The sequence below is a fragment of the Candoia aspera genome, chromosome 2 (genome assembly GCF_035149785.1).
Source record: "Candoia aspera isolate rCanAsp1 chromosome 2, rCanAsp1.hap2, whole genome shotgun sequence".
Taxonomy (NCBI): Eukaryota; Metazoa; Chordata; class Lepidosauria; order Squamata; family Boidae; genus Candoia; species Candoia aspera.
Window position 1 is genome coordinate 5,724,367 of NC_086154.1, and position 27,456 is coordinate 5,751,822.

A 27,456-nucleotide genomic window follows, 5' to 3' on the forward strand; every position below is an offset into this window, starting at 1 on the left:
GCGCTGAGGTGGACACCTTCCACAACAGTTTCCCCCTGCATGAATCTTTGCTGTCTGGGAAGATTTGCATTTTGATGTAGGCTCTTTTCAGTCCTGTGTTTATTTATTTATCAATCAAATTTTTATTTAAACTCGGTGTCTCGGAAGATTTGCATTTTGACAGAGGCGCTATCCAGTTCTATTTGTTTATATATTTATTTATAATCAAGCTTCTCTAAAATTTATAATCAAACTTTTATTTAAACTCGGTGGCTCCTTCGATGAGAATGGAGAGTTATGCTGTGACTAAAGCTCTTTCCGCACACAGAGCACTCATAGGGTTTCTCCCCTGTATGGATTCGCATGTGAGAGGTCAGGGTTGCCATCTGACTGAAGCTTATGCCACATTCAGAGCATTTAAAGGGTTTCTCCCTGGCATGGATTTTTCCGTGTTCATTCAGCAGAGATTTATAAGTGAAGCTTTTCCCACAGACGTGACACGTATTCCTTCTCGGTTCATCACCTGGTTTCCCATGGGAGGGTATTTTAGGAGAATCCACATTTTTAGAAACAAAGGATGCATTTCTTGTGCGCATATTTTCCCGGACTGTTGTTTTACAGAAGTCCCCACTTGCAGAAGCAAAAGATGTATTCCCAGTACATTCTACTTTGCAGAAACGATGACTTTCAGAAAGAGACGATTCTTCCCATCTCCTGTGCTTTGCTTGATTCTCCGTACTCCCGCTTTGCAGCCCCTCCTGAGCACATCTGTCTCTCTTTAAGGACATTCTGCGTGATTCATCCTCATTCTGCCAGGCATTCCCGCCTAGAACGACATAAAAGATGTAAAACCAAGGGAAAACTTGACCAGAATTTGATCGGATGAGGAAGGGCTTCCGGTGAGAGACATTAACAGGAAGTTGAAAGTCTTAGATCGAACATGGCAACTTCACGATGTGTGGGCTTCAGCTTCCAGAATTCCCCAGCCAGCCTTAGATTACAGAAAAGCGATTGCAGAAAACTGTAATGGTGAAGGTAGAGCACTGCTTATTGGAAAACTACATGATTTGCATTCAGTCATAGCCAGTGTTGGGTAGTAGGAAAGGGGTCAGACTGGGAGGGGGGAGGCCCAGGTGCTGTGGCAAACTGGTAGACTCTGCAGTAGCTGATCTCCACCATCACAACAGTTCCTTTTGTACCTGCAGCCTCGTCTTTGAGTCTTGCAGAGTTAAGCTCCTGTGGGTTTGCATTCTGATATGAAATGCGTATTTGTATTCTCTATGTAAGATTGTCATTCTTTATTCTATGCACTAAAGGGTCTCCTCTTACTAGCTGACCAAAACAGGGTAGCAAAGGAAAGAATGAGTTAGAGAGCAGAAGAATCCACCGTAAAGCATCAACTGGCATCATTTAGAGCTGACAAATGAAAACAAATAAAAAGAAAGATCTTTCTATCACAATTGCACGGCCAGTACTAGTAAAAAAGTCATGATTTCCTTGAGCAAGGAACTGAACATATCAGAGCAAGAGGGAAACACAGGAGGCCAGGAAAAAATTGTGAAAACTAGTTGTGAGAACCAGCAGATACCACGACTGATAAGAATATAAAAGATCAAAGCCTTGAGAGAGCTGAGATTCTCCCACCAAGGACTCCTTGGAATCTCCTAAATCCCTTTCATCCCCTTGGCCAGTGGAAGAGAAAGGTATTTTTCATCCTTTTTGATAGGTATGCTGTCTGCATGTAAGTGAGCATGTACTTGTGGAATAAGTTTGAATATAGTAGTTAGAAAGTGACTGATTGGGTTCCTGGTGTGCTTGGAGCAGTGTTACTCAACCTGGCTGGCTGGGGAATTCTGGGAGTTGAAGTCCACACGTCTTAAAGTCCCCAAGGTTGAGAAACACTGGCCTGGAGCAACCTTCACTATCTATGTTCTCACACTGCATATCAAATCTAATACAGTTTGTAACAGTTCCTGAACAGAGATTTAGCGCTGGCCCCACAATGAAGCTTTAATACGGTAAATACTAGGAGGGGAAAATGCTGCTAAAGAGGATGATTTCAGCCTGCTGGAACACAACATGGAGACTCACCTAAAGAGGTCAGAGTTTTGTAGTTCTCCACCATGACCTCACGGTGCAAGGCTCTCTGGCTTCCATCCAATAAAGCCCACTCTTCCTCTGAGAAATACACAGCCACTTCTTCAAAAGACAGCGGACCCTGAAAAAAAAAAAAGAAAGAAAGAAAGAAAGGGGGGGGGGAGAGAAAGAGACGGTTCCTGGAGCAGTGTTTCTCAACCTTGGCAACTTTAAGATGGCTGGGGAATTCTGGGAGTTGAAGTCCACACATCTTAAAGTTGCCAAGGTTGAGAAACACTGTCCTGGAGAGTTAATTTCCTTCTGGCATTGATGTCCAAAACATAACAAGAGGACAGCTTTGACAGACGCAAAGGACGGGGTCAGATCCACTCAGACCCCAGAAAACGTGCAGTGGCTGACCCATCCTAGTCCCAAACCTTTCTTCTTACCAGAGCTGGCTGGGCAGAAGCAGATGCCTCTTTAACAACAAGAGTAGACGAATTTGGAGGCATCACCAGGGGCTTCTCATTGCCTGTTAAGGGACAAAAACATGGTGGGAAGTTGTTGCTTCATTTGCACATGTGAAGGCCAATCAGGACAAGAGCCAAATGGGAGAGACCATGAAGCCATTGTTTCGTTTATTCATACCGCTCAGAGATGTTCCAACAAACCACGGTTTGTTTTCAATATTGGTTTCTTCTCCCACTGTCCTCAGAGAAGAGCTGACTGCAACCCCAAAATCCTTTGTGGTCTGCAAAGACTGCAGTGACAGAAATGAATGTTCTTTTTCTTAACTCTTCTGTGACCCTTTTGTCGTATTGTGACACTTATACACTGCAGTCTCTGGAGATGCTGAGCAAGCTTTCTTAAGGTTCTCTGGAATGGGTCTCCCACTCCTAATCCTCCTGTTTATCTGTTTCTAGCTCTATTTATGTTTCTCCCCCCCCCCAATGAAGCTGTAGTGTTAATAGTCTCAGTGTTCAAAAGCATTCAGCTCTGCTATCTGTGTTCAATTTATCTTTTATTCCATTTTGTGTTACCTTTTTATTTTACTTCCACGTTTTATGGTATGCAAAGCTGGTCAGTGACTGAAATAAAGTACCCCGAGTCTCTCATCCCCACACATTTTAAGCAATTTGCAAATATGATGTATTTGGGCTGAAGAGGGATTTTCAATTTTACCACCAGACTCAGCTCACTAGTTATATCTACCAGAAGAACTTACCGTTTCCAGACACCTGTTTTCCATTTATTTCTAACCTTTTATTGATGAGCGAGCAGAATAGGTGTGCATTTTTTAAAAAATTAATTGTAACGCTTGTTAAGATGATATGTCTTTTATCATATAGCTGTGATTAGCAGGGGCTTCTGCGAAGGGAGGTGTCAAAAAACACAAGATGGTGTCCACAACCACTGTGCTTTTTATATTGCACACATAAAAAAGGGCAGGGTTTGAATGTGTGGTTGTGGCCACCATGCCATCTTGAGTTTTTTGACTCCCTCCCCTTGCTGACATCCCCGAACATTATTGATGAGTTAAAAATGCTCTGGAGCTCTTTAAACTTTTTACCAAACAAGATCTTCTGAAATTCTCCAGGCCCATCCCAGCTTGATAATTCAGAAATATCTCCCTGCATCTCTTCCCGGAGAGATGAAGATCATGACAGTATATACCCCTCTTGATTCTTACCCTGCAAGACAGCATCTTCACCCTCAAAGATCTGCCTGAAGAACTGCTTCCATCTGGTGTCTGATGGAGCCGCCTCCTCCTCCTCCTCCTTCTTAATTTTGGGGAAATCATTAGAAGCATCCACAAACAGACTCTGCAAAGAAGTACCAAATATCCATACAGGGTGGGAACAGGAGGACCAGAGAAAGGGAGGAGATGAAGACCTCTCTTTTAAGGATGTCCCCCCACAACCGTGCAGCTGGGAGTGATTTGGGGATAACCATGTATTCAAAGCCCCTTAGAACTAGCAGGAAGAACAGTTGTTACTGAGGGGTAGTCTGTATTCCTCCCCAGCTTAGCTCTTTGGCAGCAGCATCTGGAGGCTCTGATCAGATCCCAGTGGAAGGTGATGGCCCAGAGCAATGCCACCACCCCCTTTGCAGCACGATCACCTCAGGACCTCCCCCAATGTAATGCTGCTGGCTGAGGCAGCAAGATCCTCCAAGAGCCACAGACCTTAGATGTAATGTGGAGCCTTCCTGAGTTGGAATGTGAATCAACCACCTCGTGGTCCTTGAAGGTACCACCAACCTGTCCTCACCTGGACTTTCTGCTTCTTGTCCTCTGCTTGGCTCAAGAGGAAGCCTTCGGCCAGGGCCACTGCCTGGGAACAGGTCTCTGCTCCACATTCTCGGACCCAGTTCTTCATCTCCGGAGGGAGGATAGTCAAGAACTGCTCCAGGATCACCAGATCCAGCATCTCAGCTTTCGTGCGCTGTCCTGGCTTCAGCCACTGGCAACAAAGATCATGAAGTTGGCTGCAAATCTCTCGGGGCCCAACGGCATTCCGGTAGCGGAACTGTCTAAAGCGTTGGCGCTGGATGCTGGAACTGCCTTTCTCTTCAGCCAGGGTCCTTTTTACAATTTTTTGCCAGTGTTCACCAGGGCTGCCAGCCCGAACCTCCTCCTCAAGGCCCCCCACCGAATCTGTGGCTTCCTCCTTCAATCCATGCGCCAGCTCTCTCTCTAAAAGGTTTCGAAGCATCTCCTGTCACGGTCCTTTTCTTCCAGCAAAACGACCAAAATTGAACCGGGAGTAAGTCGGAAAAGATGCCAAGGCTTTTGGGGGTGTGGTGGCACCGCTCACGAAGCCGAACGTTAAATTACAAGGCAGCCACAAATGATGTTAGCATCTCTCTGTAGGCAAAGGAGGCAACGGAGAACGAGACGGAAATCAGAGGCAGAAGATAGGGCAGGCAGCTGTCTCTTACAGAAGCACAGATCAAATGCTTTGCTTGGATGATGATCACATGTGACTGAATGAGTGAATGAATGACTATTACAGGTCACAGACCCCACCCCCCCAAATAAAAACAATCAAATAACCTATAGGAAAGTGGGAGAAGAACAATGCCATGCTCTAATACTCTCCACAATTTAAACAGTAATCAGTCCCCAATCGCTTTGCCATTACCAAGGCACACATTCTACAAGCTTCATATGCAAGCTTTTTAGAATCTTGGTCTGCTCGGAGAAGCTTCATATAAAATTCATCTACTCATCATAAGCACATGTGACAACCAGGTGCTGTAGTTTAAGTGTTGGACTAGGGCTGGAAAGTCCCAGACCCAAGTCCCCATTTGACCATGGAGCTCATTGGCTGACTTTGGAGCAGCTACTCTCCCATTCTCTCTCTCTGACCTACCTTACTGGGTTGTCGTGTGGCACTGGGTTGGCACTGGGTTGTCCTGAGGACTCCCACATAAGCCACTTTGAGCTCTCAGAGATAAGGTGGGGTAGAAGTACCATAACTAAGCAAGTAAAATATTCAAGTCATCTACGACAACCTCTGCTCCTTGAATCTCCTCCTCAGTAGTGGTGTTTGCTCCTACTGCAACACACCTATTTCCACCAAGACCTGTTTTTCCTTCTTGCCTCCGCCCTATTTGAGCTGTTCCAGGAAACACATGCTTGTTTGAAACACTGCATTGTAAACAAGCTCAAAGCAAAACCAGATTCCCAAGGGAAATGCTCTGAAGCTTTCTGGCTTAGCTTAAGGCTAATCCATGCGTGGGTATCTCCAGGGAATCCTGGACTGATCGGTGGAACACTCCACCTCCTACCGCCCTCCCTTGAAGCTGTTTTTTTTTTTTTAAATCGTATGGCATAGCATTTTGGTATTCATGCTGCTTTTTTTTTCTTGCTGGGAAATCCTTCTGAGGTCCAGCAGCCAGACGTGTAGACTATTTAGCCGTGACAAGCCACGTTGCCCGGGGTGCACCATGCGGAGGCTAGTCTACATTGCACCGAGTTGGGCTGAGAGAAAGTGATTATTTTTATAAATAATTCAAGGCGCGGCGAACATACCTCATACTCCTTCCTCCTCCTATTTCCCCCACAACAACAACCCTGTGAGGTGAGTTGGGCTGAGAGGGAGGGACTGGCCCAAGGTCACCCAGCCGGCTTTCATGCCTCAGGCGGGACTAGAACTCACAGGCTCCTGGTTTCTAGCCAGCAGAAAAGATCTTCTCTTTCCTCCAAACTCCTGATCTGCAGCTTCCTTCTTACGGGGCTTAACCACGGGGGAGCTGGGGTTGCCGAACACCGGGAAAATGGACCGGTTCTATAGCCACTAGCTAATGCTACCCCGCTCGGATTCGCGGGGGTTCCTGTTCCCCGGCCGGCTGGCTTGCCTCCATCTTGCCGGCACCCTCAGCGCGTCGCCTCTGACCTGAGCCTCCCCCCGCTTCTCGCTTCGCCCACCTACCATAAGGAGCCCCGAAGGCGCAGAAACGGCGGCAGGGGCGCGCGGGCTGCTGTAGCACGTGCCAAAAGCGAAGGGTCTCCTTCCTCTCGCAAAGTGGAGGCGGCAGGAAGTGGCTGAGCCGACTCGCCTCGCCTTCCTATCGGGGCCTCTCTAGGAAGCGAAACTCCGTCGCGTTAACCCTTAGCATGACGCTCCCCAACGAGGAAATAGAGGAGAGTTTGAGTGACATCTTCACCTTCTGCTTCGGTGCCAGCGTGGTCCATCAAGAAGTGAACCTCGATTTGGGACAGACCGTAAGGGGAGACGCAGACTTGTGTGAGATGATGGGGGACCCCCAAAGTGAGAGATCTCAGGTGCTGGGAGCCCCCCCTCCCCGGCCTGGCTGCAGCAACTGAGGGCAGAGAGGAGAGGGAAGAGGAGGGTCCCCTAGGCACCGCTTCTGCAATAGCAAAGCCCCCGGAGCACCGTTGCTCAACCTCAGCAACTTTAAGATGTGTGGACTTCAACTCCCAGAATTCCCCAGCCAACCATCTTGATTTCTCAGCAGCAGCATTTGGGACATTTCTTTGCCAGCTGCTGAGGACAGAGCCCAACAGTGATCGCCAGCACTTAAATACACATATATTTCATTTTCATTAGAAACATTTGCACTTGTATTATGGCTCTGAAACCATGTTGTATTTCCTAAAAGAGTTTTGTTGGCTCTCTTACTCCTACAGGCCTTGATAGGTAACTGTGCCCATAGAAACAAGGTAAGTGTACATTCCAAGGATAGCTTCTCCATGTTGGAGGTCCCAGCAAATTAGCATGCCTCATTAGCATGTGGATGAGTTCATTCCATGCAATTCTCTATGTGCTTCTGGAGGTAGCTGTTTGTTGCCCCTCCCACATTCCTCACTTCCTCCTTCTTCCACCATCAGAGAAGCATGCGGCTCCTTCCATCTTGGGGCCATGCAGGGGCCTAGTCAGGAGGTTCCTCTTTTCTGCATGCAGCCTTTAGCAGCAATGAGGATTAAGGGTCAACTCAATTTAAGGAAAGAAGAAGAATCTTTTTTTCCTGAATGGGTGCAACTGGAATAAATAAATAAGACTTTTTGCACACTTTTGAACCTACTTTGTCTAATACTTTATGCTTGGGTGGGCTAAGTGTGTAAGATCAATAACCTATATTTCTGTAACGTGCTCCTTCATTCTATTTTAGATAATATTCTCTTCTGTGTGCATCTTTTTTGCTGTATTAAGCTCTGCTCCATTCAGTAGTCCTAGCTGTCCACTAACGGCTTCACTCCAGAGGAAAGGCATTGTTTAATAACGGTTAAGGGGCCCTAGCAAGGATGGAAGGAAGCCCCTTATACAGAATGAGGTTAAGATAAGGTGAAGGAAGGAAGTTCCTAGTATGGAATGATGCAAAGGTGGAGTCTGGGTAACTGAGCAAGGGGTGGTATGCTAAAGGAGGAGCTGAAGGGAAGGTACATAATGGGCTGTAAGGAGGGGGTTCTGCACGGCCGCCCACCCAACAGCTTTTGCTCTTGGGTAAAAAATAAAGAACTTAATTTCATGCAACTGCCTGTTTCTTTGGTCCCGGCTCAGAAGCGAACCTGGCAAGGAAATAAAAAAATTCCAACACAGGGAAGCTGCCAAGACCCCTGTGGGTCTCCTTGCAGACCATGCTGCAGCTGCTGCACCTGAGACAATAGCTGACTCAGGAGTGCCAGGCAGCAGAGTTGCAGCTCTTCCCTTCCTTCAATTCTTCTCCTTCGTTTTTGAAGCTATTTGCAGCCCAGATGTTAGCATTATTCTATATATAACCAGGTTTGCTGAAGACGTAGTGCAAGGATGGGCAGCAGGAGGTGTTGAGAGGGAGGCCCAGGTCAGCTGCCTCCCAGACCTTCCTATATTTGCTTCACTGCCAACTTCTGGTTCTTTGATCCTTTCACTCCACATGCCTCACTTTTAAGTACTTTGAATATTCTGTGTTTCAGAATCTCTTAAATTCACTTCTGATTTTGGCTAACCTTGAAGCAGCACGGTTCTACCTGGTTTATATTTGGATGGGAGACTACCACAAAATCCCAGGGAGGTAAAAAGAAAAAAAAATCCAGACAAAGGCAACAGCAAATGATTTTCATATTATTGCTAAGAAAACTACCAGGAGTTATGCTCAGCTCAGGGGAACTTTATTCTTTCATTCTACAAATTTGTGTACTTCTGTGTAGCCAAGGGACTCCTTATGGCCCATCATGCGAAGATGTCCTTTCACTCTGAAACTGATAGCCAAGTCAACATAGCAACATTTGGAAAACTTCTATTTTATGCTGGTGATTACTGAGTGTCCAGAATTTTAAAACACTCCTACTTATTTGTAATCTCTTGCACCTTTTGGAACATAATTTGTATGTTGATGGAGATTTCTGCCACATTTTGAGCATATCTACACTCTTTCTCCTCTGTGGACTCCCTATTTAGTACAGTTTTGTTTGAAAAGTATTATTCTACATACTGTATATGCTTTCTCCTGGGAGCAAATCTCCTGAGAGGAAGATCTGTGACCTACTGCAAGTTCCTTCTACAATTCAGGAGTTTCTGGGGTCTACTGCATTCTCGCCTGTGTGAATCTTTTTATGTTCATTGAAGTTTGTGCTCCATCTGAAGTTTTTCCCACACACAGTGCACATATAAGGTTTCTCCCCTGTGTGGATTCTTTGATGCGATTTAAGGTAGGAACTTCCTATGAAGCTTTTCCCACACTCCAAACATGTGTATGGTTTTTCTCCTGTGTGCACTTTCAAGTGGATGGCATGACTTTTGCTGTGACTGAAACTCTTCCCACACAAGGAACACGTGTAAGGTTTCTCCCCTGTGTGGATTCGCTGGTGCAGCGTCAGGCCGGTATTCCGCGTGAAGCTTTTCCCGCACACTGAACATTTAAATGGTTGCTCCCCTGTGTGGATTCTCTGGTGAGAATTAAAGCTGATGCTGTGGCTGAAGCTCTTCCCACACAAGGAACACGTATAAGGTTTCTCTCCAGTATGGATTCGCTTGTGCGAACGCAGGTCTGAGCTCCCTCGAAAGCTCTTCCCGCACTCAGAGCATTTAAATGGCTGATCTGCGTGGGTTCGATGATGGGACGTCAGATCGGTACTGCGTCTGAAACTTTTTCCACACTTAGAGCACTGGTATGGTTTTTCCCCAGTGTGGATTCTGTTGTGTTCGTTAAGATGGGATTTGCGACTGAACTTTTTTCCACATATGGGACATTGGCTCCCATTTGTCTTGGTGTCTACTTTTTCATGGATTATTTTGTGACCATCTGCCCTTTCTGAAGGGAAAGATGTACTCCCTTTCTCCGGTTTCATCCCTGTTTCTCTTCTCTGTTTGCCCACTACCAGAAATTTGCCTCTTTCCAAGGACTCACTACATGGATCTTCCAGAGTCCTGCTTTTCCACTCATCATCTACTGGAATAAAGAGAGAAGAAATGGTAAGATCCAGAGGAAGTAATGGAAAGTAAAATTTGTGGGGAACACATAGTTTTCTTTGGCAACAATACAGAACTGTGGTTTGGTGTTTTTTTTTAATGTCTCAGTGCAGCCTTAAACCTTGGGGTGTCCTGGAGGCCTCCCATCCAGATAGTTGGCATGTCTTAGTTTTTTCATCAGCCAGGATCAGGTAAGTGCTACCACCTCTCAGATCAGGCAACAAATCGCACTCACTGTTGCTGAGAGCTAAATAAGGCCAAAACTTTTTATAGACGGTAGAACTAACTGTTCAGAGTGCTGGAAAGCGTTTGGCCTGAGAGATCAGAAAAAACACACACCAGGCATTTCTATAAAAATAAGTGTATTTACGGAAAGCATAAAACAAACAGTTTCATATCCAGAATCCTGGATAGGCACAAACGCTTTACAAGCTCATACACACGCACACATGCTGAGCTGGACAAGCTGCTGCTGGGCTAAAACAGAAACTAAAAACTTTCTGGTGGCAAGCTTCCCCCCAGGCAATGAGCAGCTTTAGCTTATTTGGTAATCCTTTTCACACCCCAACCTGAGGACAATTAAGTCTGACCTACTCACCTTGCCAGAGTGATTTGTTACCATGGTAATCTTAATTCCTCTAGCAGAAAGCAATATACCAACACTAACTACCCATCATCTGTTTGTTAAAGTGCTAGCAGATGCATGTATACGACAAACCAAATTTGAATAGGCTTGCTTTTGGTCCTTTTTCAGCAGTGCAGCATCTTCTTGGAACACATCCCATTTGCTTAAATTTATAACTCAGGGTATTGTATGTATCCTGAAAACGGCTTAATTCAGTAACTGAGTCAAATCTCTCTGTGAACTGTGAGATTAGGCTGAAGCTGCCATAACTAAAGATGAAGCAGGCACATCAGCAGAGAGGACAAAAAGCCAGGAGTTTTGTCTAAAAGATCCCTTCAGGGAAGTAGATAAGAAGGAAACAAGTCATCAAGGAAACAAAGGAAAAAAATGTCATCTGAACCAAAGCAAATGGGGGAAAAAACCCCAATCCCAGCTAATCAACAAAGCAAGAACTTTCCCCGTGATAAAAAGGGGTCCTGAAGCCCACCCACTCTTTTGACTCCTCTTTGGATCCAGACTTGGTGGTTTCTTGCCCTCTAGCTAGTGGCTGGCAGCCTAGTTGAGAAAGACATGGGTAAGTGTGGATGAATGTGTGTGTGAGAGAGAAAGAGCAAATGCACATTGCAACCAGTAAAGTGTTGCTGTTATTTTAAATTCACCGGGTCTCTGTGTATTTCAAAGAACCTGTTGTGCTTCAGTGTTCAGTTGGAAGTGATTTGTGCCTAATTGTTTCCTGGCCGTTGACCAGGGCTGTGTGTCTTGTCTGCTCAAGCCGCACCAATCTGGAAAACCCAGGTAGAAAGCAAAGGGGGCTGACAAGATCGGTGTGCCTCAACAGGCTGTGAGTGTGTGAGTGAGTGACCACAAGCCGACCCTGGAAGTGCGTGTAACAGAACCCAGTGCTTCCTCATTGTTAGGAGATCCCCTCTACTTAGGCAGGGATCTGTATGAAATAATCCCATTTCACCCCTGGAACCAGGCCTTGCCTTCTCCTTATAGTTATGACCGTCTCTAAGGAGCACTCGTGAAAATAACTTTATTGGGTGCATTTCGGCACCAAAAAGAATGCTTCTAGCTCGTAAGTCTCATTCCAACAAATGAATGAAATGTGCACTTGAGAGGCTGGGCTATTTCATGCAGCCCTCTGTAATATTCATGCAACACATTCCAGATTTTACATGATCCAGAGAGGTTTGGGTTCAGTCAGATTCCAGCAAGGATCATCCCTACCACAGTGAGGGGAGTGATGTTGAGAGACAGCAACGAGGCATTGAAGGATAAAGCTCCACTGCATAAAATCTAACTTGCAATCTCTATCTTAGGCTACGGGTTGCCGCCCCATCACCAATGTTAAAGCAAGGTACAAGGTCCTACCCAAGCAGGGGGTTGGACTAGATGACCTCTAAGGCAGGGTTCCTCAACCTTGGCAACTCTAAGCTGTGCGGACTTCAACTCCCAGAATTCCCCAGCCAGCAAAGCTGGCTGGGGAATTCTGGGAGTTGAAGTCCGCACAGCTTAGAGTTGCCAAGGTTGAGGAACCCTGCTCTAAGGCACCTTCCGGTTCTATGATTCTATGTCAGGTAAGCTGCTTTTTATGGCTGCGTCTGGGGGTGCCATATCCAGCCTAAGCTCCTCAGAGAGGGGCCCTGGCAAATAGAATTGCTCTGAACTAAGAAACCAGTGGAATGAACACATAATAAATGAGAAAACAGCAGATTGGGAGATGCCTAGGTAATTGTTGGGTAGAGCATTGTGGAATGTAGAAGTCTTCAGATTTTATTAAGAGTCACTAAATAAGGATTCCATCAGCCTGTGATCTTGGCCTGTTTGGCAAAGTCACTCCTGAGTGGAGTCAACTCCCATACTGGAGATTTCCCTCTTCCAGGATGCCTTTTAGCTCTCCAATCTGGTCTCTAGACTAGAGGCTTCCTGGTGGTCTCCCGTCCATCTAGCCTTGCTTTGCTTTTTCAAAATCAGCCGAGTTCAGCTACTGAATAACCTTATCCAGGGGGCTGAAAACAGAAGTTTTGCTTTGGTTAAGCCAAGGGGTTTTCTCAGCAACGGGAATGTAGGAGCCTTACCGAGAGAGACCACATTCCCGTAATTCTCTACCATGACCTCCCAATGCAGGGCTTGTTGGGCAGGACCCAGCAACGCCCACTCTTCCTCCGAGAAACGCACAGCCACCTCCTCAAAAGACACTGGAACCTGGGGAAAAATCGGGGGGGGGGATCAGTTTCTCCTCCAAAACAGCATTCGAGTTCTTGACCATAACAGCATCATCCCTCAAACAGAAGCATGAGGAAGGGGCTTACAAACTCAGGCCTTTTGCATGTAAACCCCTAACATCGGGGGTAAAATTCCCACAAGCACACTGAAACGTGACACCAAATTGGCACTTCTAATGGAATGGAAATTATCATCTGTGTTGGGATTGTCCTATTCTCTGTATTCAAGGAACCGAGTTTAAATGAGAGCAAATCCTATTTAATTTTTCCTGCTTTGTCTTGGCCCCACTTTTGGTTGTTGTTGTTCGTTACTATTATTTATAATATGGACCCTAATAAATTCACTCCAGGGCCTCCTGCAGCTCTGTGACTGAAAACAGTTGCTTTTTCCCAGGGAAGGACAAGAATCGAGCCATTTCTAGTGATATTTCGAGTCATCCAAATGAGCAACTTTTCAAGAGATGTGCAAGGACTTCAGGAGCCCCAGTGATTCCCCCTGCTTCTTCCCAATGGTCTCTTTCTCCTACCTGATCCAGCTGCACCAAAGCAGCTTGTCCTTGGCCGCTGAGAAGAGATGCCATGGAAGGTTGTGCCAGAAAATTCTCAGCAGCTGTAAATGCCAAAGACATGTGAGAAGGAAACTGCATTTTTATGCACATTTTGATATTTCAATTTTTCATACACTAGAGGGGAGGCAAAGTGGAAGCGGAGCACCAGGGAAAGGGAAGGAAAACTTCCCTCCTCATGTTCGCAAAATTCAAGATACTTATTTGAAGAGATTATACAGAAACATTCGTCCCTCCTGTTAAAAGCAGGGTAGATGCTAAGGCTGTGCAAAGCTTTCAACAGTTTTACAGCATTCAGCTTAGCGCCCTTCCCACTGGATTGGAATTTTTATAGCCACTTGGATTCCATATTTATTTATATCGTATTTTTATATTTGTGACTTGTTTTTACTTTTTAGGGGATTTTAATGTTTATTGTTATAGTATTAATTTTATTGTCAACCACCCAGAGTCCCTCTTTTGGGGGAGATGGGTGGTAACAAAATTTGAATAATAAATAAACAAACTTTGATAGTGAGACGGGTAGCATATAAATTTAATAAATAAAAACAATTGAAAAAAAGTACTTTTCAGAGCACACCAGAATAAACAAGGTGCCTCTCTTCTGAATGTTAAAACAGCCTTGTCTTTTGCAAGTGTTAAAACAAGCCCCATCTTTTGCAAGGCAATCCCCGTGTGTGATGTGTGTGCGCACAGCCACTGCACTGTGACCCCCGCAGGAATGTCTCTGCAGGATGGCCCTGTCACCTTTTTGGAGGGCCAACCCTAACATGCCACTTCAAGGCCACGTGCAGGCCTGGGTCCAAAAACGTTATGCAACATTTACAGTAGAGAAAGATGGCAGAGTATACTATATGGAGTCCGTGGTGCTCTCTGAGCTTGGTTGTTGGCTTGCAGACGTTTCGTTATCCGAATTGGTAACGTCATCAGTGGGTAATGAAACGTCTGCAAACCAACAACCAAGCTCAGAGAGCACCACGGACTCCATAGTCCAACCCTGAGCTACGGATGTTCTCTTCTAGAGCGTAGTATTGTTGGGAGATTGCTGGGAAAGCCTTTGGCCCAGGAGAGATCAGAAAAGTCGCACACCAGGCATTTCTATAAAAATAATTTCATTTACAGAAAGCAAAACATATTTAAAAGCTGCATTCTTGCAGGCTCTCAGAGCTGCTACATGCCTACACAGAAGGAAAACAGAAACTAAAATAAGTCCAGGCAAGTTCTTCTCCCTTAGGCAATGCAACCATTGACACATGAAAAGGAGACAATTAAATTCAACCTCTTCACCCGGCCAAAATGATTAGTTACCATAGTAACCTTAATCTGTAGTAGAAAACACTAACAAGTATCAGTGAAGCTAGGTTGTTTTAGGGACATTACCTGAAGAACAAAACAGCATTGATCTAACTTGGCTCAATTCCTTGAAGCCTGCTTTTCTGCAATGTGTGTGTTACCAATTGAAGAGAATATTTGTAGCTCAGGGTTGAACACACGTGTGTATGTGTGTGTGTGTTTTTAATTCACTACCACCTATTCTCCATCTTCCCTAATATTTTTTATTTTTTAAATGAATAATTCAGCTCCAGTGTTAGCCTCCGGCCAAATAGAAATGTTCATAAAAACACTGGTAATTTATAACCCAAGCTGACACAACACACTGAGTAAAAATACTTCGCTTGCCTATGGTTTAGCCCTCTGTAGGAACCTCACCTGGGCAGTCTGCAGTCATGATTTATAGGGTAGTGTATTGTACAAACTCACCCAGTGTTGCTTTCTCCAGTAAACCATGGGAAGGCAACCCCAAGCAGTATCTGCTGGGGTGGGGGGTTAGAACGAGGCCAGGAGCATTTCAGTGTCACGGTGCAAGCCCCATCCCCTTTCTACCTGCATCGTGATGTCACAAGTATGCCCCAAAGGGGCAGAGATTCTGGGGCTATTCTGCTTCTGTCATTTTGATTAATACAGTGAGCGCTGGCAGGAGCTGCCAAGCCCCAACCTCAAAGGGAACATAAAAGCAGCCTCAGATTCCAGGAAAGTCAAGAGGAATTTAAATATTTCCTCCCTTCCTTACCTGATCCGCTCACATTTTTTCCAGCCTCCTGCCCAATTCCAAAGAAAAGCAACTTCTCCCTCTGATTGGATGGAATCAGCGCCACTTCTGAATCACCAGTGTTTGAACTTGCTGGCAGTTCCTGTTCCCAGGGCAGCTGGACGATCATTAGAAACACAATGGGAGACAATAAGGTTTTGTTGTTCTGACCCTCAGCCACAGCACTGTTTATTTTAACAAACCAAGAAATATTTTCTAGGCACTGCTAAAAAATACACATCCTGCCCCCCTGGTCAGAGAAACGGTTGCCTGAAAAATAAAGCAAAAGGAGGACAAATGAAAATGGCACAAACTGGAAAAGTGAACGAACAATGAAATGAATAGGTAGAAATCAAATAAGATATCGAAAAAGAAAGGCAAGAGAGAAAAGATGAAGCTTTAGCCAGTTAGATAAAGAAGAGATCCAAGTTCTCATTTAAAGAAAGAAAGAGTCCAGGTTTAAAAACTAAGAAGCAGTCAGATCTCTAGTGAACAGGTAGAGCTGATCAGTTGGGAAAGAGCAAAGCAGGGGATGCACCGATACGTTCCTGATTGCTTTACTGCTCCCACAGTCAGCAAAGGAGCTGGCTTATCTAATGTTGGCAGCCCACTTAAACCCTGTTATTGGGAAGAAGGTGTGCCTGGCTTCATATTGAAAAAAGATTCTCTTCCTTCCAAGAACTTCACAACTCCCTTATCCTCTTTCTAGGACAGAGAAAAGCTACACCTGCAATCTTGAGCAAGTCAGTATATCCTGGGGGGATCCGAGGAACAGCAAACATATGCTGGGGCTTTTTATAAGCATTAGTCCCTCATACAGAAGAAATCCTCCCTCACCTGCTGCGTTCCCAGCGCGTCGCCCGCCGCCTGGCTCAGCAGGAAGCCCTCGGCCAGGGCCACCGCCTGCGAGCAGCTCTCCGCTCCGCACTCGCCCACCCAGCGCGCCATCTCCGCGGGCAGCAGGGCCAGGAACTGCTCCAGCACCACCCGGTCCAGCATCTCCGCCTTGCTGCTCCGCTCCGGCCGCAGCCACTGGCGGCACAGCTGGTGCAGGCGGCTGCACAGCTCCCGGGGACCTTCAGCCTCCCCGTAGCGGTATTGCCTGAAAAGCTGGCACTGACTATGCGACTGGGGGGTATCCTCACCCCATTGCATCTGCCCTGTTAGTTCCCCAAACACGTCCCTCTTCTCAGCCTCTGTGGGCTGAAGGTTTCTGGCCTCCTGCATCTTGTCTGTTCCCTGCTCAGGGCTGGAGGGTGTCTTGCTCTGCTGCCAACAAGAAAAGCAGCCCCTGAATTTAGGTGGCAGTTGCTCCAGTTGTCGATGACGCCCACCCAGTGAAAGGATGCCTCTCTCACACGCACACAGGAACAGATGACAGCTGTTACTGATGAGAGCCTTCTGCTGTAAACAAGGGAGATAAATGTGAAAAATAGTGAAATTAGGCATCAGGCCCGCAAAGCAGGTGAGGACTTCCTCCACCAAAGCCACACAGATCTCTATTTGGTCAGTTATCACGTGCAGTGAGCTTCTCTCAAACAGGTGCCATCAGTCCACAACCATAGCTGTGTTTGCACAACCCATTTAACCTGGTTATTGGATTAGCCCACAACCTAGGTTTGGATAGGACAATGGATCCCAAACTAGCTAAAACAGGCTGGGTTCATGCTACAGTACACAGAAAACCACTAAAGTACTAACCAACCTTCCCAGGTTGTTTGAATGCATCAACTCAGGTTTGAACTAACCCAGTTCAGGTGTTGCATGAAAACAGCTGCTTTCTCCTCTCCTTCTTGTCCCTCTCCTCATAGCCCTCTCTCCTTCCTTCCTTCCCTCCCCCCCTGCCTCCCCATCAGGCAGGACTGCTTTCCCAATCTAGCCATGGCAACTGGCTTGAAGCCACTTTCAGGGAGGCCAGTGCCCTCTAAATGCCTTTGGACTACAACACCCATCACCTATAGCTGTGGGACTGGAGATGGGACTTGCAAATTGCAATTCAACCCCTTTGGGCAGGGACCTGTCCATCTCATTTCTTCCAAACCCCACGTCTGACACCCCCTGTTCACGCTCGCTCCCCATCTTAAATACAAATGCACTTTACACGCACCCGAAGAGGAAAACCAGGGGATGTTTTGCCTGCTGGGAGGTGGGGCGGGATATAGTGCTTCCCATTCATAAATCTTTCCTGCCCAGCTGCCTCTCTAGGAAGCGGAACTCTTTCACTTTAACCTTTAGATTAACTCCCCATCGCCCAAACAGGATGAGCTTGTTTTACACTTTGGTACCACTCTTATATGCTTTTGTGGAAAGCTGCCACTTAATAAAACTCCCTCAATTCTAGCTCAGCTCCTGGTGATTTAATAGATACAGTAACCATGTTGTTTTCTTGGCAGCAACACAGAACTTATGTATCATGGGCTTCTTCAAGATTGTTTTTTCCTTTAGAGCCCTGAGATTTCTTAGTGGTCTCCCATCCAAGGCTTAACCAGAGTCAACCCTACTTGGGTTTTTGAAAATTATATGGCACTCCAACCATTTACACTGCAGAAGAAAAACAAGTCCTTGGGGCTCCCACCCTTATGGTGTTCAGGAAACAATCAGACCTGGTTGTTCTCCCAGGCCTTGCGGATGGTGATTGTGGACCCCCCTTTTTGTTCTTCTGATTGCTTTGTTTTGATCTGGTTTTGATTACTTTGCTCTTCTGGTCTGTTATCTGGTCTTTTTATATATGACTTTTGGTTCTTAGTTGTAAGCCATCCAGAGTTATAAGGGAGTTGGGTGGCCTATACACCAAATTAAACACATTTGCCCCCTGATTCAGTGATTAACCATGTTTTCCAGGATGTAATAATTTCTTATTTCACTTAAACACAGTTTGGCTATAAAAACTCAAAGAAAAGAGGGGCAGGGGGAAGCAAAATATAATACATGCATCTAAAAAAAATCAAGTGAGTGTATTTTTAAAAAAATGGCAGCCAGTTAAAGAAGATACATATGCAGACAGATGAAAGGATAGTGCACTAGAGGAAAAGAAATATACCAGCAGCATGGCTGTCCAAGACATTTGGGGATCAAAATGTCCCAAAACATCCTGCTCCCCTTGGAAGAGAGACTGTTCTGAGGCGATCATCCAAGTGATCCACTCTTCCAACCAGATGGAAAACCCCAATGCTTTATATTTTACGGGGACTCAGCAAGAATAAAATCTCCCTGAAACCAATTTTCCTCTTTCTTCATCTATTTGGGTAATGTAATTCCTCTTTAAGGGACGGTGGTGCTGTGGGTTAAACCGCTGAGCTGCTGAGCTTGCCGATTGGAAGGTCGGCGGTTCGAATCCGCGTGACGGGGTGAGCTCCCATTGCTAGTCCCAGCTCCTGCCAACCTAGCAGTTCAAAAACATGCAAATGTGAGTAGATCAATAGGTACCGCTTCGGTGGGCAGGTAACGGCGTTCCATGTAGTCATGCTGGCCACATGACCACGGAAGTGTCTACGGACAAACGCCGGCTCTTCGGCTTTGAAACGGAGATGAGCACCGCCCCCTAGTCGGACATGACTGGACTTAATGTCAAGGGAAACCTTTACCTTTACCTAATTCCTCTTTGCTCTTCAGTCTTCAACAACCCTGACCACTTGTCAATTGTTAGGAAGCCATGGAGCCACTAAGACCAGCAAGATCATGGGGAGCCCTTTGACCTGGGGGGGGGGTGACACTCTGACACTTTGAAGTGAAACGTCCAGGAATGCGAATTGTGAAGCCTGCAGGCAATATACCAGGAAACTGCGCTGACCACTTCAGCACCTCGGACAGATCAAAGGGCACTGTAATCAATGCAAAGGATTCAACCTGGGAAGAGAGGCGGGCGCTGAAAGTCCCACTGATTTAAACCCTTGATTGCACAGGCTTTCCTCACTCAAATCTTTAAGTGTACCAGGTTTCTGACTGTAATAAAGATTCCTTCAAAATCCTACGTGACTTGTGTAAGGGATACTGATTTATCAGCTACAGAACTGGGTCATTGCACCACCATTTTGACATCAGAACATAATATTATAGGACAGGGATGTTTCAGCCCCTTAAAAGTTTTCCAGGCCTCTGTGCAGCAGCCAGACCTTGGATTTGATACCTCTTGAATCATAGCTTACAAACCCAAGTTGCTGAGTTCACCGTGCACCCATAACCAGACAAGCCACACCCCGCCTTAAAATGTTCTGTCAAATCCAGCAAACCTTTTAGAATCCACTTGTGCAGAACACTTCTAGCACCTTCCCTGTTGATAAATTTCAAACAACATCATTTCAGAATCCAATCAGGAATTGAGCAATCAAGATGCGTAAGGTAAGCTTTTTACCCCCCCTCCCCCCACAGACCTTTGACGCCCCAGCAGCTTTCAATGCTTAAGGGTGCAAGGCACAGGATCACAGCTCACCTCCAATGCAGCATCATTCATGGAAAAATGCAGGCACAAATTGTCAAAGCCCACAAAACTGGGCAAGAACAAGGAAGCCAGATGTATACAGATGCCAGTGAGGCGTCTTTCATACTAGAATTAGGGGTAAATACAAAATCTTGGAAACTGCAAGAGGCATTTCCAAACTTATTCACAGTGAGTTAATTAAGATGGAATTTCTTTGAATGATTTAAAATGCTTCTGAAATCTTGCCAAGAAAATTGCAAGGACTTGTCCAGGCAGTCACCAGGAGTCAACACTGACTTGCAGGCACTCCCCCCCCGCCCCTGCAAAAAAATGACAGCTGCCTGCTAAGAGGTATGCAAAATGTCTTGAGGCTGGAACATAATTTGTTCTGGCATGCAATTTTGGACAGGTATTCTGAGTCCAGAGCAGGATGTCTTAAAGTCAGGAGGTTCCAATCTTTAAACAGGTTGAACTACCTCCAGTTTCTGTATAGTTCTGCTTTCTGTTATTTAATAAATTACCATGCTTAAGACGCCATCTTCTTTCATCCCATGACTGGTATACTTTCTCAGGAATCCTTGGCAAGGAGAGTTTTCCCAAAACATTTCTTGGAAGTCCAAGAAAGCAGCATTCACTGGATCAGTCCTTTAACATTGTCAAAAACTCTAAAACATTAGCAACACTGGACATACTGTACCTTCATTTTAACTTCTTTACCTTCTCTAAGATGGAGAAAGATGATGATAATACAAACCAATACATTTTTGTAGTTGTGCATCCCGAATATAAGGAAGTTATTAAAAATGTGTTCAAATCATTGAGTTTGAAGGGATCTTAGAGATCATCTAGTCCAACCCCCTCCTCAGCACAGGATCCACTAAAGAATCTCTGACAGATGGCTATCCAGCCTCTGTTTGAAGACCTTGAGCAAAGGAGAACTCCCCACTTCTTGTGACAGCCTGTTCCACTGGCTGACAATTGGTAGAGTCAAGATGTTCCTCCTGTCTAGTCTGAACCTCCTTCTTTGTAATTTTAACCCATGGGTTCTGGTCTATAGGAAAACAAAAGTGCTGCCTTCTTGCACATATCACAGTCAGATGTTAAGTCCCCAAAGAATTGGTGGGCCTGAAATGTTCAGACTTTTGACTTTGTGGGGTGTTGAGACTTTAAGGGTCAAAATGAAAACAAGCTTCAGATATCAATTGTATTTCTTTGAGACCCCCAAGCACCCAAACTGGGCAGATCTTCCTTGTCTTAGTATTTTAAGGGCCAAAATAGCCCAGATGCAAGGGACGCGGAGAATTAAGGGATCTGGAGTCTCTGCCGCTGGAGGGCAAAACGAAGCGGGACGACTGCAGGCCTGGGATGGTTAAATGATACGAGTGCGGATTCCTAGAGAGGCAGGAAATGGGCAAAGTGAGGGAAGAGAAGAGCTAGCGTACCGGCCTTGGGGTTCCTGGAAAGGTGGGCGGAGAGGGGGCGGCGAAAGAGGCCTGGTGGGGCGGAGGGGTAGGTGGCGCAGGGTGAAAAGGTGAGGGGGCAGAAGTGGGGAACGGAGAAAGGAATGAATGGACGGATGAATGAATGAATGAATCATTGGATGAAAGGATCAGTGGATCCTTTCGCGAAGTGGGGTGATGATGGGGCTGGAAAACCGAAATCTGCTCGGGGGGGGCGGATGGTGAATAGAAGGGTCTCCCCCCTCCCCAGCTTCTCCTGCCATTATCATAGGCCGAGGGCAATGCAAGCAGTGCAGTCGCAAAGCGGGGTCTGATCAGAAGATTAATTCTATTGACTGGTCCTTCTCAAAGCCTCCTCTTGAAGCTGTGTGCGCGCGTGCACGTGAATGTACAGTAGTTGCATAGGTATATATGCATGCATGCCCTCCTTCTGCTGCACAGAGTTTATCGCAGAGGCTTGAGCCTTCTGCACAAAAGCTGTGCAAGGAGGGCCACTTCTGACGATCTCTGGGATGCTGGTTTGTATACACATTACCTTCGAGTGAAGAGTTCCAAACTCAGATCCCAGCTACAGAGCTTGAGCCCAGATATGTTCTCAACCCAGCCTACCTCACTGAGGTCTGGTGAGGCTAAACGGAGAAGGAGCATCAGTGGGCCACCTTGAATCTGTCAGAGGAGAAGTGCGATAAAAATAGGCTACAAAAAACAGTAGAAGAAAACATTGGCCAACCGCCTCTGCGTTCTTGCCAAGAAAGTTAGATGGATGTGTCTATTAAGTCATCAGGAGTCAGCAATGTCTTGAAGATTTTACTTTTGTCACTACATATTGTACTTCCTTCTTGTGTGATGTGAAAGGTCCCCTGCGCAAGCACCGAGCCATGTCTGACCCTTTGGGGGGACGCCGCTTTTGCGACGTTTTCTTGGCAGACTATAGTGGGGCGGTTTGCCATTGCCTTCCCCTGTCGTCACCTTCCCCAGCAAGCTGGGTACTCATTTTACCGACCTCGGAAGGACGGAAGGCTGAGTCGACCTGAGCCGGCTACCCCAGAGAGAATCCAGCTTCCGCTGGGACTGAACTCGGGTCGTGGGGACAGTTTTGGTTGCAATACACTTGTTAAATATTAAGTTCTTCATTTAAGCCTTCTCTGAGTGAGTGGATGGAATAGGTTATCTTAGACTTACTCGTGAAAGGTTTTGTGTATTTTTCTCCTCGTTAGTATTTTTAAAATTGTAATGATATTTGTTATGCTTCTGTGTTTTACACATTAACGGTGTTTTTATTTTCTTGAGATGTGCTCAAGATGGGAAATGCTTTCTAAAACCATTCAGAGAAATAACGTCCCAAAGGCTTCAAGATGACTGGAAGGGATATGCCAGATAGTGAAACAATTTGTGGGAGAATTTCTGTAATTCTTTGCAGAAGAGTCAGGAGAACAAGTTCCAGACTAGACAGCTAACATGTGTACAGCACATGGAAGAATCAATCTTTTTTCTTGAGGTTTCACTTAGGGGAAAAACTTAGAGCCATGAAGCCCAGGCTTTCCCCTCCTCTGTTTATTTTGCAATTAGAAGCTGTACAATAAAGCATTGCTTATTAGAAGAATCCCTTTCCTTCCTTTCATACTAGTGGCAGCTTTTATAATATTGTTTCAATTACTCCAATTTCACTTTCCCAGAAAAAGGAGTGGGAGAGTCCTATAAGCGTATTTCAGAATAATTTCTTTTAGAATAACAACGTGATTTTATTTCCTGTAGGAGCGTCATATTTTCCTGACCTTGAAGTACTGAAGAAAAATCTGTACGCAAAGGTAACAACAACAACTTGATCCCTGCAATGTAAAGTTGGGTCCTTGAGGCCTTTTAGTCCCCTGTTTAAGATACAAATCCAGATTAAAGCATCCCCAACAGATAGATGTCCATATTCTGCTTGAAAGTAGCAAGGGGGAGCCTGTCAGCCCCCTCAGATTTTAAAATAATAGAATCAGAGCTAGAAAGGGCCATTTGGGCCTTCAAGTCCAACTCTCTGCTAAATGCAAGAATCCAGATTAAAGCATCCCAGACAAAATGTCTGCCTGGCCTCTGCTTGAACCCATCTGAAGAACTGCTATTACAGTTAGGAAGCTTTTTTTCCCAACCTTCAGTAACATTTAAAATCTCCCTCCCAAAGTGTAACGTAAGTTCTCTGCCACCCAGAGTTGCCTTGTGTGAGATGGGCAGCCATATAAATGTGAGCAATAAATAAATAAAATAAATGAAACAGGCTTCACTTAGCCCTCCAAAACATTCCTGTAGCTCTTGCCTACCCCTCTATAACACGTTATAGGAAAGCAGATTCTGGTAACCATTTAACAGTAAAACCAGTTCAGTGAAAATGCTGAGCCGAACAATTGGTGAATACGGGATGTCTTCAAGAAGAGAGTGAACAGATATTTGTTGGGGATGTTATAATTTGGATTCCTTTACTGGGCAACGAGTTGGCTCAATGGTTTTACTCGGCCATCCAACTCTCTGGTTTCAGGTCATAGGAATCTGGACAAGAACTTTATTGTCTTTTTCCACCAGTCTAGCCAAGGACCTATTGCTAACTTGTCTTATTGCTAAGCAGGGGAATTCTTGGATGGGAAACCATCATTATCGGTTAGACCTGGAGCTGGGAGAAGCATCCTGGAAGATGGCAATAGCAAACCACATCTGTATTGTTGCTATGAAAATTATATGGATGTATCCATGAAGTCACCAGAAGCCATGGAAACAGGTTAAACAGTGTCCATGGATGATGATGTGACTGCAGACTTTTCCCTTGACTCCTATTGTGCTCATGACCTCCTTCAATTTAATTTTTGAACATCCTCTTAATTAAAAAAAAAAGGTTAAATGGAAAGCTGGGAAGATAAATGGGAAGTTGTCAGCCCTTATACTGAAATGCTTGGAATGTCGGGTGGTTGAAGTACAGATTTGCTTGGAAATGTATCCACCTGCCCAGAAAAAGCCAACAATAGGCTGAGTAAGAGGGGCGTCCTAGACCAGTATAATAACATTGGAGAGATACTATCTGATAGGTATTTCCCCCCTTTTTAAAGGCTGGTGATCTTTAAGCAAGTGGCTGAAGAAGTTGGTTCTCCTAAATCAAAGCCAGAGGGCTCAGTGCAAGGAAGTCATGTTGGAGAGCAATGAGAATGTCACTTCTGTGGGTAAGGATGCTTCTTGCATGATTAATGGAGGCTGAAGTGATGAATTCCAATTTTTCTTATTTATCCTTATAAGTGGAAACAGGTGACTGGGGTAAAAATGCCCTGGATCCGTGTTGATGTGAGCTTGGCCTGATTGCCTCCATTTTGGAAAAGGGCAAAACCCATTTTTGGATTACCAACAGGCCAAGAGCTTGTGAACTTCTCAGGATGCTTAACCAAATAGGCCAGCTGGGATCTTGTTATCTTCTGATGAGAAGGAAGCAGGACTCCATATGGAGCTTTCCATGTGTTGAACTGTGCTCAGATTTGAAATAATTTCCTTTGCTTCCACTGTGCCAATGAACTGACCTTAAAGTGCACTCTGTTTGTTTGTAAGTACCTGTTGTCATCTTTCTGTGCTCTTGTCAAGCCCTGCGAGGCTGGCAAACTCAGAAAACAACCATTTGGATTTCTAGAATGAACTCTATTGCTCTATTTCAAGAATATAACAGATTCTTGAAAGCCTGCCAAAGTAATTCTCCAGATCAACTTATACCTGGCGTAATGAAGGTGGAGTTACTCAGAGTCTCTTTCTCATACTTCTTTCCTGTTCTGGGCTAAGGAATTTCTTCTGTAATGTCCAGCTGCCTCTTGTAATGGTCTTGCTCCCAGGGTCTGTTAGACATTCTGTGATAGCCTTCAGTTTTGGGAAGGGATCTTCTAAGAAGCATGGGGCTTAAGTTCCATCAACTTAATATGATTAAGTTGATTACAATCATATGAGAAATGGACTGTAAAAATATTCGAATTAATTTGGGAGATAATCTAGGTTTTCATTGAGAGAGAAAATTGGGGGGAGGGGAATCTTAGTGATAAACTTTTAAGAGGGAGTTTTTCTTTTTTCCTCCAAGCAGGTGATTGGCAGGACACTGAGAGTTACGGAGAATCCTCTATGGAGTCTTCAGAAACAACCAGCCCTGAAGCAGGAAAAGAAACATTTCAAAATCAAAAAGAGCCTCCAAAACCATCAAAGAGCGAGAAGAAATCTTCCAGCTTTCAGGATGCTGACATCCATGAACTCCTGGTCCCACAAGAGGGTCACCAAGGGAAGTGGAGGATCAAATGTCCTGTGTGTGGGAAGATATGCAAATATAAATCAGACTTCAACAGGCACCGTTTGACCCACACAGGGGAGAAGCCATATCAATGTACAGAGTGTGGAAAGAGCTTCAGCGACAGTGGGACTCTTACTGCACATCAAAGAACCCACACAGGGGAGAAACCATACAAATGTACAGAGTGTGGGATACGCTTCAATCGTAGCGGAAGCCTTAAGAGGCACAAGAGAACCCACACAGGGGAGAAACCTTATCAGTGCCTGGAATGTGGGAAATACTTCAGCCTGAAATCGATCCTTACCACACATCAGAGAACCCACACGGGGGAGAAACCCTTTAAGTGCATGAACTGCGGAAGAAGCTATAGTCGTAAGGGCAGCCTTGATAGGCATCAGCGGGATCACCCAGGGGAGCAAGCCTACATCTGTGCAGAATGTGGGAAAAGCTTCATTGTCAGCGATAACCTCCCTGCATATCGAAATCACTACACAGGGGAGCAACCTTATAAATGCATTGATTGTGAAAGTCGAGTCATCAACTTAGCCTAGTTTGGGTCAAAGCCTGCTCCCAAAGGGGAAGCCATCTAAAGGAGGAGTAACATCAAAAAACAGACCTTAAAGAACCCACAAAAGGGCAAAACTTTAAATGTTTGGGTTGTGAGAAGAGCTTGGTGTGAATGGCAAATGGTCTTCACTTTAGAAGTCACACAGGGAAGAGGCCAATAATTGAAAGGATTTACTGGACTTGGGTGATTCTGCACAGAGGAGGGGGGAAATTAACTACCCATCCAATGAACTCGCATGAGAGAGAGAGGAAAAAAAGGAGGTATAGAAAAAGGACTGATGATTGCAGAAATTTTAAAGAACAACTCTCTCCACCTGGTTTCTGGATTTTACCTCTGCCTGACTTCTATGAAGTTCCCCTTTCATTCAGAACCCTCCCATCTGGGCACAGAAGGGCCACCCGATCCTTGGCGAAGTGTTCTGGTTGAGGGAAGCAGTGATGGTCTTAAGGGACATGGGGTCAGCTTGGGCCAGCCCCATCACTGAGACTTCACTCCGGACCCAATCCTGGTTTGCTTGTGAGGGGGGAGTGGGAGTGGGAGGTTAATTCTGAAAGGCATAACATAAAGTGAAAATAAAACAGAGTCAGCAAACAGTGTTGGTTAAATCATGCAGCTCTTCCTGGAAGAAGAAAAAACCAATTGTTTGACAGTAAACTGGGTTGAAAGAGGTGCATTCTAAATGTAGCTTATGGTAAGTCAAACTGTATAACTTGTAAGCATTTCTTTGGTCATGAAGTAATTGTGAAATGTAAAATAAAATAGAAACGACTGTCAAAGCAAACCAGGTCATTTTGAAAGCACAGCAAATGCTGATAAGAGACCCAGAGGAGGAGGAAGATTGTCTGCCATTAAGTTCATAATTAAATGAACTGGATTCTTGGCCTCAGAGAGGTAGCAGAGTGCGCTTGTGTGTTTGTATTCATGCTTTGGGGTGGGCAAATAGGTAGTGAAATCACCTACCTTGCTACTTTGGGAAAGAAGATAATTCAGTGGAGGTCTTTGGCCCAGGGAATGAAGCTGATGTGGGGAGAAGATGGAGCAAAGAAATAAAACTGCAACTTTGGAGAACGGGGGTGGAGAAGCAGGTGCTCATTTTCAAGAAGCAGGGTTGGGGAAAAAGAGGATCATCTCTCCTTGCTGGAATTGTAAACCAGGCATTTGTCCAGGGAAGGCAGATGGAATATAGTGGGAGCAGAAACACAACTGTCCAATTTCAAATGCTTGATCCTGTTAACATCAGCTTGGTTTTA

General features: G+C 45.3%; 4 protein-coding genes across 6 annotated transcripts; 1 reads left to right on the forward strand and 3 right to left on the reverse strand.

Moving 5' to 3' along the window:
• Positions 1 to 215: 215 nt before the first annotated feature.
• LOC134491976 (zinc finger protein with KRAB and SCAN domains 1-like) lies at positions 216 to 5,024 on the reverse strand. The gene is made up of 5 exons (XM_063296082.1): positions 4,326 to 5,024; positions 3,746 to 3,878; positions 2,505 to 2,587; positions 2,071 to 2,197; positions 216 to 805 (listed from the first exon to the last, which is right to left on the reverse strand). Exons 1-5 carry the CDS (start codon positions 4,767 to 4,769, stop codon positions 240 to 242), a joined length of 1,353 nt encoding a protein of 450 aa, XP_063152152.1. The 5' UTR covers positions 4,770 to 5,024; the 3' UTR covers positions 216 to 239.
• A 3,762-nt stretch (positions 5,025 to 8,786) lies between these two features.
• On the reverse strand, positions 8,787 to 13,542 carry LOC134491983 (zinc finger protein 239-like). 2 transcript variants are annotated; one of them, XM_063296094.1, is made up of 3 exons: positions 13,349 to 13,542; positions 12,675 to 12,801; positions 8,787 to 9,948 (listed from the first exon to the last, which is right to left on the reverse strand). In XM_063296094.1, exons 1-3 carry the CDS (start codon positions 13,478 to 13,480, stop codon positions 9,065 to 9,067), a joined length of 1,143 nt encoding a protein of 380 aa, XP_063152164.1. In that variant the 5' UTR covers positions 13,481 to 13,542; the 3' UTR covers positions 8,787 to 9,064. The 2 variants fall into 2 exon arrangements, with proteins under 2 accessions (XP_063152164.1, XP_063152165.1); XM_063296095.1 differs by having other exon boundaries at positions 8,787 to 9,945; positions 13,349 to 13,541.
• Positions 13,543 to 16,280: 2,738 nt separating this feature from the next.
• LOC134489765 (zinc finger and SCAN domain-containing protein 31-like) lies at positions 16,281 to 16,776 on the reverse strand. The gene has a single exon (XM_063292630.1). The coding sequence runs from the start codon at positions 16,701 to 16,703 to the stop codon at positions 16,281 to 16,283; it is 423 nt and encodes a 140-aa protein (XP_063148700.1). The 5' UTR covers positions 16,704 to 16,776.
• A 5,834-nt stretch (positions 16,777 to 22,610) lies between these two features.
• Positions 22,611 to 26,642, forward strand: LOC134492002 (gastrula zinc finger protein XlCGF7.1-like). Of its 2 annotated transcripts, none has more exons than XM_063296123.1 (4): positions 22,611 to 22,733; positions 23,112 to 23,161; positions 24,434 to 24,544; positions 25,435 to 26,642. In XM_063296123.1, exons 3-4 carry the CDS (start codon positions 24,511 to 24,513, stop codon positions 26,187 to 26,189), a joined length of 789 nt encoding a protein of 262 aa, XP_063152193.1. In that variant the 5' UTR covers positions 22,611 to 22,733; positions 23,112 to 23,161; positions 24,434 to 24,510; the 3' UTR covers positions 26,190 to 26,642. The 2 variants fall into 2 exon arrangements, with proteins under 2 accessions (XP_063152193.1, XP_063152195.1); XM_063296125.1 differs by having other exon boundaries at positions 22,612 to 22,733; positions 25,438 to 26,642.
• The last annotated feature ends 814 nt before the right edge of the window (positions 26,643 to 27,456 follow it).